The sequence below is a fragment of the Diplotaxodon limnothrissa genome, linkage group LG11, assembly GCF_057381915.1.
Source record: "Diplotaxodon limnothrissa isolate DT_005_m linkage group LG11, D_limnothrissa_male_GT1.1, whole genome shotgun sequence".
NCBI lineage: Eukaryota > Metazoa > Chordata > Actinopteri > Cichliformes > Cichlidae > Diplotaxodon > Diplotaxodon limnothrissa.
In genome coordinates, this window is record NC_140606.1 from 29,443,695 (window position 1) to 29,456,400 (window position 12,706).

The 12,706-nt window shown below is 41.6% G+C and overlaps 2 protein-coding genes across 2 annotated transcripts; one reads left to right on the forward strand and one right to left on the reverse strand.

The window, feature by feature from the left end:
- Nucleotides 1-2,010: 2,010 nt before the first annotated feature.
- Nucleotides 2,011-5,218, reverse strand: sec61b (SEC61 translocon subunit beta). Its single transcript, XM_085365686.1, has 4 exons — nt 5,093-5,218; nt 4,530-4,627; nt 3,545-3,649; nt 2,011-2,759 (listed from the first exon to the last, which is right to left on the reverse strand). The coding sequence occupies exons 1-4, from the start codon at nt 5,093-5,095 to the stop codon at nt 2,672-2,674; spliced, it is 294 nt and encodes a 97-aa protein (XP_085221812.1). The 5' UTR covers nt 5,096-5,218; the 3' UTR covers nt 2,011-2,671.
- Nucleotides 5,219-5,543: 325 nt separating this feature from the next.
- On the forward strand, nt 5,544-10,103 carry alg2 (ALG2 alpha-1,3/1,6-mannosyltransferase). The gene is made up of 5 exons (XM_085365687.1): nt 5,544-5,625; nt 6,318-6,489; nt 6,582-6,719; nt 7,327-7,494; nt 8,436-10,103. Exons 2-5 carry the CDS (start codon nt 6,319-6,321, stop codon nt 9,174-9,176), a joined length of 1,218 nt encoding a protein of 405 aa, XP_085221813.1. The 5' UTR covers nt 5,544-5,625; nt 6,318; the 3' UTR covers nt 9,177-10,103.
- The last annotated feature ends 2,603 nt before the right edge of the window (nt 10,104-12,706 follow it).

Below are 12,706 nucleotides of genomic sequence, written 5' to 3' on the forward strand. Positions count from 1 at the left end.
TTTCGTTTCTTTCCTTCTCCTCTTTCCACAAGACAGACCACGTTTCACATGTGCATGTTCAGGAAATAAAGGCTTTGACTGTAACTTAACAAGCATGCAGATACACGTAATTACAACTTTGATGTAGTGGAAATGAATGTGAACCATACATCTTGTATCAGATAATCTGATATGCAGTGGGAATACATAAATCGGAAATAGGCTACCGTTTAATAAATGTCCCTTCAGGACTCTTTGCGGGTAATTTGAGACCTATGATGCACTTGGATGCTCATGTGCCTTTTTTTTAATGGCGTTTCTTCTTTAATACAGATTCAGTTTCATTTGTCAGTATACAAACTAGCCCTTACATACAAAGGTTACAGATCTGTGAACCATGCAGTGACCTTTCTAGCAGTAGCAATGAGCAGATAAAAGCTACCTCCTTCTCCTCCCTGAGTGAAATGCTGAGCTGACGTGTTTGGATGGTGTCAGGAGGAGTTTGAAACTACAGGTCACAGCGCTCACACACACTGCTGCTCGGGCCCGTTTGACTCCTGAACCCTGAGGGACAGCTTTACCATGGCTCCTCCATATTTAACTATTATGTTGAATTATTCTGGCTCACTGCCGTGTTGTGCCACCGTGAATTGGGCCGTGGAGTCTGTGAGTGTATTTTTCAGTGTGCGTGTGTGTGTTTGTGTGTGTGTAGGACAGGGAGAGTGATGTGGCAATAGTGCCTGAGTTTGCCACGAGAACTGGAAGCCTTATGGAAAGTAAAGCCATAGCAACAGAATGAATTAATGAAAAGGACACGAATGCTAGGTTTAACACACACACACACAGACTCACACACACACAAGGCCATGCCAGCTGGTGGTTACATATTCAACGCAGATAAACCTCCTGATGCACGTAGGACCAAAACTTCTTCTACAGTACAAAAACATCCAGCCTGCAGCTGTCAGTAATGGTCTCTCAGCATCAGTGAAACCAGAGAAAATACACTTTTTAATGATCCACATGGTTTAAACTGGTGTCTCCAGCTATTTATCTCATCTACTTCTTTCAATATAAATCTACTCAACATGATAAAGTATAGCTGTAGCTGTAGAAGAACATATAGAAATATATATCATTAAAAATGTTTCGCCCGGGCTAAATAAATCACTACTTAGGCATAAAATGTGCTTGTCCCTGAGCGAGAACAACTTTGTGAGTTCGTACCTACTGAGCCAGTGGCGCTCAGAAAGTAGTCTGCAGCGCCCCCTTCAGGAGAAGAAAATAACACACCTGGGCAAAATTCACAGGAGGGGCAATTAGGACAGATTTTGGATCTAGTGATCATGTAGATGTACATATTCGTATTAGTGGTTTGGTCAACATTAAAAGTTATTGCAAGCTGTGTTTTTTGTAATTACATTTTCTCTGGTTTCTATATGAGCTTTTTTCACAAAGACAATTGCCCCGAAATGTAAAGAGACATTCAGGCAGAAGGAAGGAATGCAAGCATATTTAATTTCTGAAATGATTTCAAAGGTTTGCCTTGTGGCATTTCTGCCACTGTTTACACAGTGACTGCCTGTATTTATAGATTTTATAGTCTGCAGAATGACACATTTAATGCCGCCAGTACAAATAAAACCAAAAACAACCTTTTGGCAGTCGGGTGTAAGACCCAAACTTAAAAAGCCAACTTTCATCGACTCAAACTTAATTTTTAAGCAGTTGCTAAATGTACAGCAAGCATACGCAATTAAAACTGAGTAAAGGATGATCTTAAATGTAATTTTTAGCAAAAAGAACATGAAATAGGATTATTGAATTACAGCCAAAGCCTCAGTCGGATAAATTACAAGTAGCTGGAATTTGTTTAAGCGTTTAGTGGACTGCCAATCACAGTGAAACTTAACACTTAACATTTCAATTTCTGTTTTAATATCCTTGTTTTTATCCATCTAAAAGCACCATCAAGGCTTTAATTTTAGTCGAAACAAACACTAGTAAATGCCTTTTGTGAAAACGCACGGCTTTCAGTAGTCTGGTAATGGATACAGAAGGTTAAAAGTGAGAAAACTTCACTTGTCACTAACAACGTGGCAGAGAATATTTGTCCCCTCATTCAGTGTACAAAAAGCCTCGTTCAACTTCAAATGACTTGAAAAACAAAAGATTATTTTTTTTTTAGTCAAACAAAGTAAGGTTAAATTTAAAAAACACACACATTAATTTTTACTTTTTTCTTCTTCTTTTTTTAATTGTACAATAATACAATCACATTTTGTACAAATGCTGTTAACAAAAAAAAAAAAAAAATTGTAATTCAGGCTACGGGGAGAAATGTTGGTGGGGGGCCTGAAAACAACAATGTCCTTGGGCACTGCACTTAATTCATACAGCATTGGAGTGAACACAGGCTACTCCTGCTGCTTGAAAGGGACAGCGACACCGCTTCTCTCCATTCACCCCATCATGTGTGACACATGCACACAGTGATGGGAAGGAGCAACAAGGTGGTCACCAGAGTCAGACGCAGATGAAGATCGTGTACAGAAAAATCCAATTTGTGTGTTTGTAGTGACAGCAGAGAAAAGGAGGTGGGGAGGGTATGGTGGTTCATTTGTTGTTTGGTCCAGGTCCAAAGAGTTAAGAAACTGAGGCGCAGGGTCAAAGGTCATTCGGCCAGGGTTGCTTAAGAGCGGGTGTACTTCCCCCAGATGTGAAGCATGAAGACTGACGCGATGAAAAGCAGGCTCATCACCAGCACGGGCACCGGACCGCTGTCACACAACAATGAGACGATGATTAATAACCAGATTCTCACACACACACACACACACACACACTTTGCTGTAACCCTAACCAGAGTGCGAGTCTTAGCGGAGAGGCTGATTTTATTGATGAGTTTTAGAAACAAGGAAGGGGCTCTCATCTCTGAAGGAGGCTCTGAGTGGGGGGTGGGGGTGGAGGAGCGCATGGCTAAGTAGAAGCATTGCCATGCCAACCCTCTCCTCATCAGCCCTCCCTCTCCTCATCGGCCCTCCCTTTCCTCCCCCCTCTGTCAGAAGGCTGTAATTGAGTTGACCTTTCAGAGTGGATCCTTTAATGAAGCTTTGAGGCCGGCGTCTAACACAGGAACAAACATGCACTCGATATACAGCACTGTATACGGCGAGCGTGCCCTCCTTCGACTGCTGGAGAGACGCACTCAATAACCACCACAGCACCATTGATCAACCAATGACTGGCTATGGCCAGGAGGCAGGATGCCTCCTCTGCTGTTGGAGGGGGTTGGGCATTGAGGATGGAGCAGAATATAAGTTTGAGAGTTTTCTAAATGTGTACTTTACTCACATAATTACGTGTGTATATACACTCACACTCTTATTAGGCTGAATACATCAACTGCTTTACTGCTGAGTCACGTCTGGCCAATTTCCCACCATTAAACATGGCGAGTGTCGGAAATCCTGAGGATTAGTTTTGGAGTTGCGAGTGTACGAAAGTCAAAATGTCAAACGCTGGATTGGTTTGTGGCTATAAAACTTTTATAAACTATACTTACACTTTGAGTCCCGGTGAGTCTTCAGTGTAGAAGCGCCACATGCCGCCTGTGCCAGCAGATCCCGTGGTCCTGCCACCGCTGCGTGTACCACTGCTGGTAGCTTTCCTGTGCAACACAGATGCAAAACGATTTTTTATTCTACCAATAATCAGCTATTTCTTAAAAAAATTAAAAAATGTCATCACATTATAACACTTTTCCAGAATGGAAAAGAAACTAGATTTTAAAAAACAAGCACAACACAATTTCTGTCAATCATACTGTTGGCAAAGTTCATCAGACTTTAACTTTATTCAACTGTATAAACCAAATCAAAACCTTCTTTTAGGCTGCCATATATAAATCACCAGAAGAGGGGGGGAAAAAAAATCAAAAACAACAGTGCGATCTATTATACACTACGGCTTATTATGAATTTAATTTCAGCTACAGCAGCTGTTGATGAAAGAGCACTCTGAGTCATTGCTCCTTCATTCTTTGGATGAGATTAAACAGAGGTTAATGAGGTAATGAAGATGGTGGTAGTAATGGGTAATAATGAGACTGAGAGGAAGCAGTGAGTCTCTGATTACACACTGATTAAGCCAACAGCATAACATCTATCTGCTCTAATCTATGGGAAGGAGCACGCACGTACACACACGTGGACACACACGTGCACACAGACACGCGCACAAATTATCAACACCTATTCACAGGATGACGACATTAATAGATGGGTCACTACTGAGTGAGTGTGTGTGTGTGTGTGTGTGTGTGTGGGGGGGGGGGGGGTAATTGCAAGCTTTGTAAGGTGTTTGTGCAGCACAGTTATCTTTCTTACAAAAGATATTCTCTCACTGGATGGTGGAAGAAAGAAAATCTGGTGTTAAACTGGGTGTAGAGACAATGAAGGCTGCATTATCTATCAATTCCTCAGGACACCCTCTGTGCCCTTTTGTCATCAGCTTAAAATGCTGATGACATAAAGTGTGTGTATGCATACCTCTGTCTGACTGTGGAGCCTGCTGCACGGGGAGCCACTGTCTTGCTGGGGGATCTGCTAGAGGCTCCAACATTGGTGGCACTTGCTGCTGGTCCAGGCTAGAAAATAACCAGCACGTTTAAAATATACGACAACGTTACAGCGCATTCAATCACAAACCTTCATATCTGTTACATTTTCACACCTAAAACTAACCTACAGCACTCTGTCATGAGATTCAATAAATGCTTCGTGTATAAATAACTTATATTTGGCTTTAAAGTGTATATTACGTCTATATCAGATTACAAAGACTCTGACTGGGTACTTATACGGTTACTATCAAGCATCAAGTACCAAATCTCCTTCTAAAGCAGTCACATATATTTAACATTTACTTAATTAAGTACTACAATAGCCTGAAACTTTGTCTTGAGATCCTTTAATTCGTAGTTAAAAGAGCCACGTCTACAATTGATGAGCTAACGTTAGCATACTAGCTAACAGCTGAGTGCTGAATGAATGCGGTGGACAAGGCTAGCGTGACCAGTAATAGCCGTTCCAGTCAGATCTGAGGAGCTTACCATTTTTGTTTTATTTGTCCAGATGCGAGCTAAAACGCTTTGGAGCTCTTCAAGCTGATGTCCACGTCGGAGGAGCGGCACACAGTCAGTGTGTGAAAAACTTGAGAAGAGAGCCCACAAAGCTGACGCTTGTCTAAAAAGGACACGACTGCAAAACACAAGACCAAAGTAGGCGACCAGATAGAAGCCTGAGTAACTGACCGCATTTAGTACAAAAAACACACTCAACAGAACATCATTTCAAGTGTTTATGCATTTTTGAGTTATTAAGTAATAATTATAAAAATATTTATTTCTAATGTTTTGAATTCGTTTATAAATATGTACATTAAATCAAAGGCAAATAATTGATTACCCTCGGTTCTGAAAGAGACGTGTCTGTCACGTCGGAGGAAACGCTAGCCATTGTGGCTCAAGCACGAAGCGGGGTGAGTCTAGTCGTAACGTTTGATTTGAGCCAAGATGGCGTCTAAACGGTAACTTTGTCGGACTGTTGATCGGTATTACAGACAGCTGAACGGGCATAATCACAGGTTGGTACATTTGGACAGGTTAGTGCGGAGACCCGAGCCTAAATTATTTTACCTAAAGATGTGGTTGTGTTTCGTTACTAATTCCGCGGTTGACGGATAACACATTATAATAATAACTGAACAAACGTCTAAAACGGCTTATAATCGTACTAACTGTCATCTAAAGCAAAAAAAAAGGGTATCTGAATCAGGAATAACCTGTTATTAGCTCGACTTTTTCTCTCTGCTATATTGTGAACTAGCTGTTTGTCCTCAAATAGGTGACGGAGGCTGTGACAGTCAGACAGGGTGGTTGCCAGCAGCTGTGGGTGTATTTCCTTGCTGTCAACAGTTCTGAAGTACCTTCAGGGATAAAAGTTATAAATTAAGTGATGGTACAAACCACAAGGACAGATTCTTCAAGTTGGCAACAATGCAGGCCTGAAATCTTTCAAAGATTAGATGCATGAATCTCGTGTACCTTTTGCTGGAGAAAACTGTTTGTTGTTTTCATCAGCATCAAGTTTTGGATTGTTTGAATGCCACAGAAAATGTATTTTTTCTTTAATCTGTCTTTAATCTGTGCCCGAGGTTAACACTGACTTCTTTTTAACCTTAAAGCTGCTCATCTAAACTTTGTACTTCTGATTTGGGAAAATTAGCTATTTGCCCTTATTCATCTCAGTTTTAACTGTATTCCTTCTTGTCTATAGGATGGCACGGGTAGTTTTCCTCCATCCTGACCTTGGTATTGGGGGAGCGGAGCGGCTGGTGGTTGATGCTGCCGTTGCTCTGAAGTCTCAGGGATGTAGCGTTCAGATCTGGACGGCCCATTATGACCCAACACATTGCTTCTCTGAGACCCTCGATGAGGAACTTCCTGTGGTGTGTTAGAGTGCACTATGCTACTAAAGAAAATTATATCACTGGTAAACACAAACATTTTGTCACTGCTCCTGTTATTATTGTTCTAATAGGTGTGTGTGGGTGACTGGCTACCCACCAGTGTGTTTGGCTACCTGCATGCCCTGTGCGCCTACCTGAGGATGATCTATGTGGCCCTCTACCTGGTCTTCCTTAGCGGTGTGGAATATGATGTCATCTTCTGTGATCAGGTGAATTGTATTGCACAATAAGTGCCAGAAACCTTTTAAGAGAGAGGATATAAAAAGGCTTTTTAAAACCCCGTTTGGAGGCAAAGGCAGCATGAATGACTGTCATATATTTTTTCAGTTCTTCTGAGAAAACTGTGTCTCATAACTTACTGTAACTTCTCTGTCACTTAGCTGTTTTTTCAATGAAAAACAGTGAGTGGGTGCTTCCCAGTTGAGCATCTCAAGACGAAGGAGCAGATTTATTTATTTATTTTTAAACATTTGGTACATTAGCTTTAGGATATTTATGAATCCGCACATTTTACTGTTAAAATGGGGTGGAAACTTTGAGGGCTGGCAGAATATATTTAAGCTCTGTCTTGATAAAACACATGGCTTCATTAAATAAGCTACAGTTGGAATTAAAAACCTGCTGGTTCCAAGTGGGTCCAGTGGGATTTGTTTTCCAGATTTGGTGAATTTTATATTGATTGATCCTTGTGCAGTGTTTTAAACACTACAATACCATTTAAAAACAATCAGCCGTTTTATGACTTGCACTTCTGTTAAATGGGCACATGTCACATTTTCTGTATTTTGATCTTATCGTTGTTCCCTTTGACCCCAGGTGTCGGTGTGTATCCCAGTGTTACGACTGGGTCGCCGCAGGAAGAAGGTTCTGTTCTACTGTCACTTCCCAGACCAGCTGCTGACTCAGAGGAAGTCGGCCCTGAAGAAGCTTTACCGTACTCCCATCGACTGGCTGGAGGAACGAACCACAGGCATGGCTGATATGGTGCGTAACATCACACACAGCAATATGGTCAGATTACAGGACTGACTGTTTTATTTCATTTGTATAATAAAAATAGTAAGGAATGTTAACCAATCAGTGAACCAATGAAAGAAGTTCAAAAAACCCCAGCACACTTTTCAATCAGAGTCTGTGGGCCTACCAAAGGCTGATCCGGTGCATATCTGATTACAAATTATTAAAATAATAAAATTAATTTGTAGACTAATGGAATAAAGGGATTGACCATTTTATGTCAAAAGAGTTTTGCTAAATCACCGTGGAAAATTAATCTCTCATTTTGAATTTGATTCTCTCTCTCACACTTTGTCATGTAGATGTACAACCTTGAAAAGCATTCCTGCAGAGCACTAAGTGAATGATTTTATGGCTTTCGTGGGTTGTTTGGGGTGATTTTTGGAAGTCCAGAGACACTATCCTCTCACTTGCCTTATTGTTTTTTTTTTTTTTCAATAACTAACTCTGCCGACTTTCACAATCAGCTGTTCCTGAAGACGCTCTGTGCCTGTGTGTAATAAGCAATTATACTAAATACTTACTGTGTAGTCCAACTACAATGAGCCCATCTTTTCATGGGCCAGGAAACTGGACTTTGTAGATACAATTTAATCGGGTACAGAACAGATTACCTAGTGTGAGAGCACACCTAGCTTTTCAGCCTAAAGACGTTTGAGAGAAGTAAATTCTCTCTCCTCGCAACTGCTTTAGCTCTTTAGCTATTCACCGGTGCGAAAGGATTTGATCTCCACATGTAAGCTGGTGTCAGAGCTCAGGCCCCTGAGAGAAATATGATGACATGTTGATTGTACTTTAGACTTTTTGGTGATCAAAGGCCTTATGCTGCTGTTCATGTTATAGGGAATTAAAATACCTCTGATTTATGTGAGATCTTTGTGAACAAATCTCTTTACGCTTTCTTTTAGATTCTGGTAAACAGCCAGTTCACCGCAGGCATCTTCAGGGAGACTTTCTGCAGTCTGAGCGGAGTCCAGACAGATGTCCTCTATCCCTCCCTCAACACGCGTACCTTTGACGAGGCAACCACTGAAGCACAGAGCCTGGAAGGACTGCTCCCCGAGGGAACTACCTGTCTGTTTCTCTCTCTGAACCGATACGAAAGGAAGAAGAATTTAGGCCTGGCTCTGGCGGCTTTGGCAACCCTGAGGAGCAGCCTTCCTCCTGGCCAGAGACCAGGCATTCACCTGGTGGTGGCAGGAGGCTACGATGATCGCGTCACTGAGAATGTTCAGCACTACACTGAACTGAAAGAGCTAGCAGCGCAGCTCCACTTGGAGGACTGTGTTACTTTCCTCCGCTCCCCCTCAGATTCGCTGAAGGTGGCACTGCTGCAGGGCAGCACCGCCGTCCTCTACACCCCTAGCAGAGAGCATTTTGGGATAGTTCCTGTGGAGGCCATGTACTGTTGCTGCCCCGTTATCGCTGTGAACTCTGGGGGCCCCCTGGAGAGCGTGGCAGACGGGGAGACGGGCTTCCTGTGCGAGCCCACGGCCGAGGCCTTCTCTAAGGCCATGGAGAGGCTCGTCAGGGAGCCACACCTCCGCAGGGACATGGGACAAGCTGGGAGGAGGAGGGTAGAAGATAAGTTTTCTCTTCAAGCCTTCTCAGACCAGCTGTATGGATACATTGTCAGGCTGAGCCAGTGATGTGAAAGCTGGAGGAGAGACAGGAGAAAACTTGTGAAGAAATGATCGTCTGCTGAACAGTGAAGCTGAGTATGGATGGCTCGGCACTACAGAGAGTAGGAGCGAGGATGTATGTGTATATGTGCAAGGAGGTGAGGGAAGTATCATGAGGACTTGGAGGACTATTAATCAGCATTCCCCTGGAGAGGTTGCTGTGAGGGGGAAAAAAGGACGGAATTTCTATACCAATTAAGAAAAGACTAACGAGTTTTCCAATCCTATCTTTACAAAAATACCAACCTTGCAAGTGTGTTCTTGTGTGTGAAGTTGAGGATGTGAAGCAGCGTGGCAACCAAGAGCCTCCAAATGAGTCTACCCAAAGGATTGATTGTTAGAGTGAAATGTTTTGCACTGTGTCTGAGTGTGTGTGTCTGTCTGTTGTTTTCTTTTCTACAGCACTCTTTGTCTTTGTGTGTTTTGGGGATGAAGAACAAGAATGTCGTTATCACCGTGTGCCATCAGGCAGCGCACAGTCGCCGATCGATAAGCAGGATGCGTTCCACTACTTCAGCTCGGAGCTTTGTTCCCCGGCGTGTATTCAGAAGACGCCGGCCTGTCCATGACTCTTACTGCTGCATGGAGGTTATTAGTAGATGATAGAGAGTGTTTGGCTTTATTAGAGGTCTGGCTGATGGGCAGTGTGCCTGTGCCTGTGTCTGGGTCATTATCAACGAGGAGAATAGCGGGAGGTCATTGTGTCTGTGCGCTGCCCTCTACAGCCTTCCTACTGTATAGAAATGCTCTTATTGACATTCCTGAAGTCTTAATAAACAAGAGGACACATAGTTTGCTGAGTCTTATGGAGCTTGCTTTGTTGGTAAGTTTTTGGCCTTTAATAGAGTTCACTAAGGATTTTGTGGGTGAGCATGGAGGCACAGAAGCATTCTTAAAGCCATGGATAAATCTGATTGTGCCTCAAGTTATTAAATAAAGCATTCTCAGACAAAGTAGCAGCAGAGGAGATTCATTTTGCTCATTAGGAAAAGAAATGATAATGCACCCGTTGCTGCATTATCATTTCCAGAATCTGAGTTGTATCCTGGTGGGCTTGATTCTTCTTCTTAAATGAGATCTGAAAAGACTAGATCATTTGATCAGTCAATCAGGTGTACAACTAAAGGTTATTTTCCAGATCATTTGACCATTAATATTCCTCGAAAATAAAATGCAGTCCACTATATTTTAGAACACAAGGTAACATTACCACATATGAAATGTATTCTCTTATCCAAAAATGGCAAAATATCAATTTTCTAGAAAATACTTCTGAACTTTAGAAATGGACATCACCCTTTGATTAATGAACATCTGGTCTGAAACCTCAAGCTGAGACTTTTCACCATCTTGGTGTTTTAAAACCAGATAGTGATTCAGAAACCAAGAACATGGCGAAAAATCAGCCAGACACCGAGAGTCCCAACTCAGCAAAAAACAGCTAAACAATGACGCTATGAAGACTTTTCAATATTTCTGATGCTTGTCATCTGAACTTCACTGCAAAAATCTCTCCAAAATATGTCAGAAAAATGTCGTTTATCGCACAGATTCTGGTGCATAAACTGCAAATAAACAGTGCATTATTTTACCCCAAATCTTTGTGCACGAATGAAAATCGCACTATGTTGCCACACACGCCGATGGGTGCAACAGGTCAGTAATGGGCGATCCCTCACTTGTTAGATGATTGTGTGAACCACTACATCATGGAGCCACTTCATTACTTCATCTTTGAGTATAAAATAAGTCAACTAATCACTGCTTATCAACAACCCAAACCAACTGATTTAATGCTACTCTACTGTATCTTCTCACCCACCTAGTTGAACACAGCGTAGCTGTATTGAACAAAAGTGGCAAAATGCTCACTGTTGAAATTCACCAGGTCATATTTCAACTCCTGGTGCAGGAAACTCTGACAGTGACAGCTTATTGTCTCGGTGTTTGTAGTTGTTGACAACCCTGATTTGGGTTTCTTGAGGCACTTTGATCTCAGTAATGCGTGCGAATTCTGGTCTTCTTCACAATGCTGTCGTTGCTCAACTTTGGAATCATCATCTGGAGGAAGCTGCGGCATGCTTTCTGCGTCACATTTTCATCTTGAAGGGGAGAAAAAAAAGAAGAGGAGTTTAAATAAACGTACTGCATTTTGAGCTAATACAACAGCCAGCTCAACTGCAGTGTGTAGCAGGGAAAACATTTCTTACTTCCACACCCAAAATGGAAAACTTGGCCTTCTCCCATATAAACACTCCAAAGAGCCAACCCAACCATGGGTTTGCAAACTCAATCAAGTGTCCCACCTCTGTTGTGGACACACTCTGATCGATCTGCAGAAACAAAGAGCAGAGCTGGTGCACAGAAATTCAATAAAACCATGAAATTTGGCTGAAAAACAAACAAAAACTTAGCTAATAACTAGGTTTTATACATCCAGTCGCACTGGAAAGCATGACCAACAAACCCAAACTGTTGTACATTTTCTGCATATATTATAAATGTTCACCTGTCTCCATGTCAGTTTGGAAGAATTATAGTTGCACATTCCCATGACATCCATTGCTGCTCTGAGTTGAAGCCAACTGATGGACAAAAGGGCACCTTCCATATATAAGGCTCTGTAAACGGGTTGTGCAATATGTCAAACCTCTTAATTTTTTCCAGATAGACTTGACTCTAAGTAGTTCATGATAATAGGGAGCCTTACATGTTCCATATTAATTTAGTATCTTCTATATTTTTCCACTTTTGTGCAGGACACCGGGGATCTCAGTCATATTCCATATTCAGAAATGTTTCTCTTAGTTTGATTAAGTCGCGCGGTTCGCCTGCACTGAGTTTTCAAATCCCTCATCTCATATTGATTCAGACATTTTGAGTCAATTTCAAAAGCTGAAAGGCAACAAAACCAACAGCGATACCACTTATTTTTCAGAACTTCAAATTATTTGTCCCTATAGGCCCAATTAGTGCTGGTGGCCATGATTTAATTTAAAATAGATAGCAAGGTGTGGAATATTGCAGCGATGCTCCTCGCGTCAATTTATGTATGTGAACCTGATACGTTTGACTTTTGCAAATAGGGTAAAATACATACTCCGATTTAATATTCAGGAAAGGTTTAGCCTGAGAAATCCCTGCTTTACACACCTGACATTTGATCTGTTGTCCACTGTTTGATCTGCTGGTGCTTGATTGGAAGTTGATAATCAGTTGGATAGATGGACAATATAAAAAAAAAACATATTTAATGAGTCATTTTTCAGGAAGTAATCAGTCTTTTGCTTTCTGAACTTCTAACAGATATTAGGTAACAGTAAAAAAGGGTTTCTGTGAGACATTTTATGAGTGTTTGTAGCGTGATTTTACTCAAAGGTGTCCACTGTAAGGTTTCCTTTATGAAATTAAAGAATTTTGTTGTTTTAAGATCAACATGAACAACATCTAAAAATTTCTTTGCTTACAATTAAATTACAATTGTGGTTTTTATTTGC

What these genes read in the sequence shown, in the direction of transcription:
- sec61b (XM_085365686.1), bottom strand. An exon ending in GGCTCCACAGTCAGACAGAG is followed by an intron (nt 3,650 to 4,529) that starts GTATGCATACAC and finishes TGTGTTGCACAG; the next exon opens with GAAAGCTACCAGCAGTGGTA. An exon ending in GACTCACCGGGACTCAAAGT is followed by an intron (nt 2,760 to 3,544) that starts GTAAGTATAGTT and finishes GTTGTGTGACAG; the next exon opens with CGGTCCGGTGCCCGTGCTGG.
- alg2 (XM_085365687.1), top strand. Translation starts at nt 6,319, where the DNA reads ATGGCACGGGTAGTTTTCCTCCATCCTGACCTTGGTATTGGGGGAGCG. An exon ending in ATGTCATCTTCTGTGATCAG is followed by an intron (nt 6,720 to 7,326) that starts GTGAATTGTATT and finishes CTTTGACCCCAG; the next exon opens with GTGTCGGTGTGTATCCCAGT. An exon ending in CCACAGGCATGGCTGATATG is followed by an intron (nt 7,495 to 8,435) that starts GTGCGTAACATC and finishes GCTTTCTTTTAG; the next exon opens with ATTCTGGTAAACAGCCAGTT.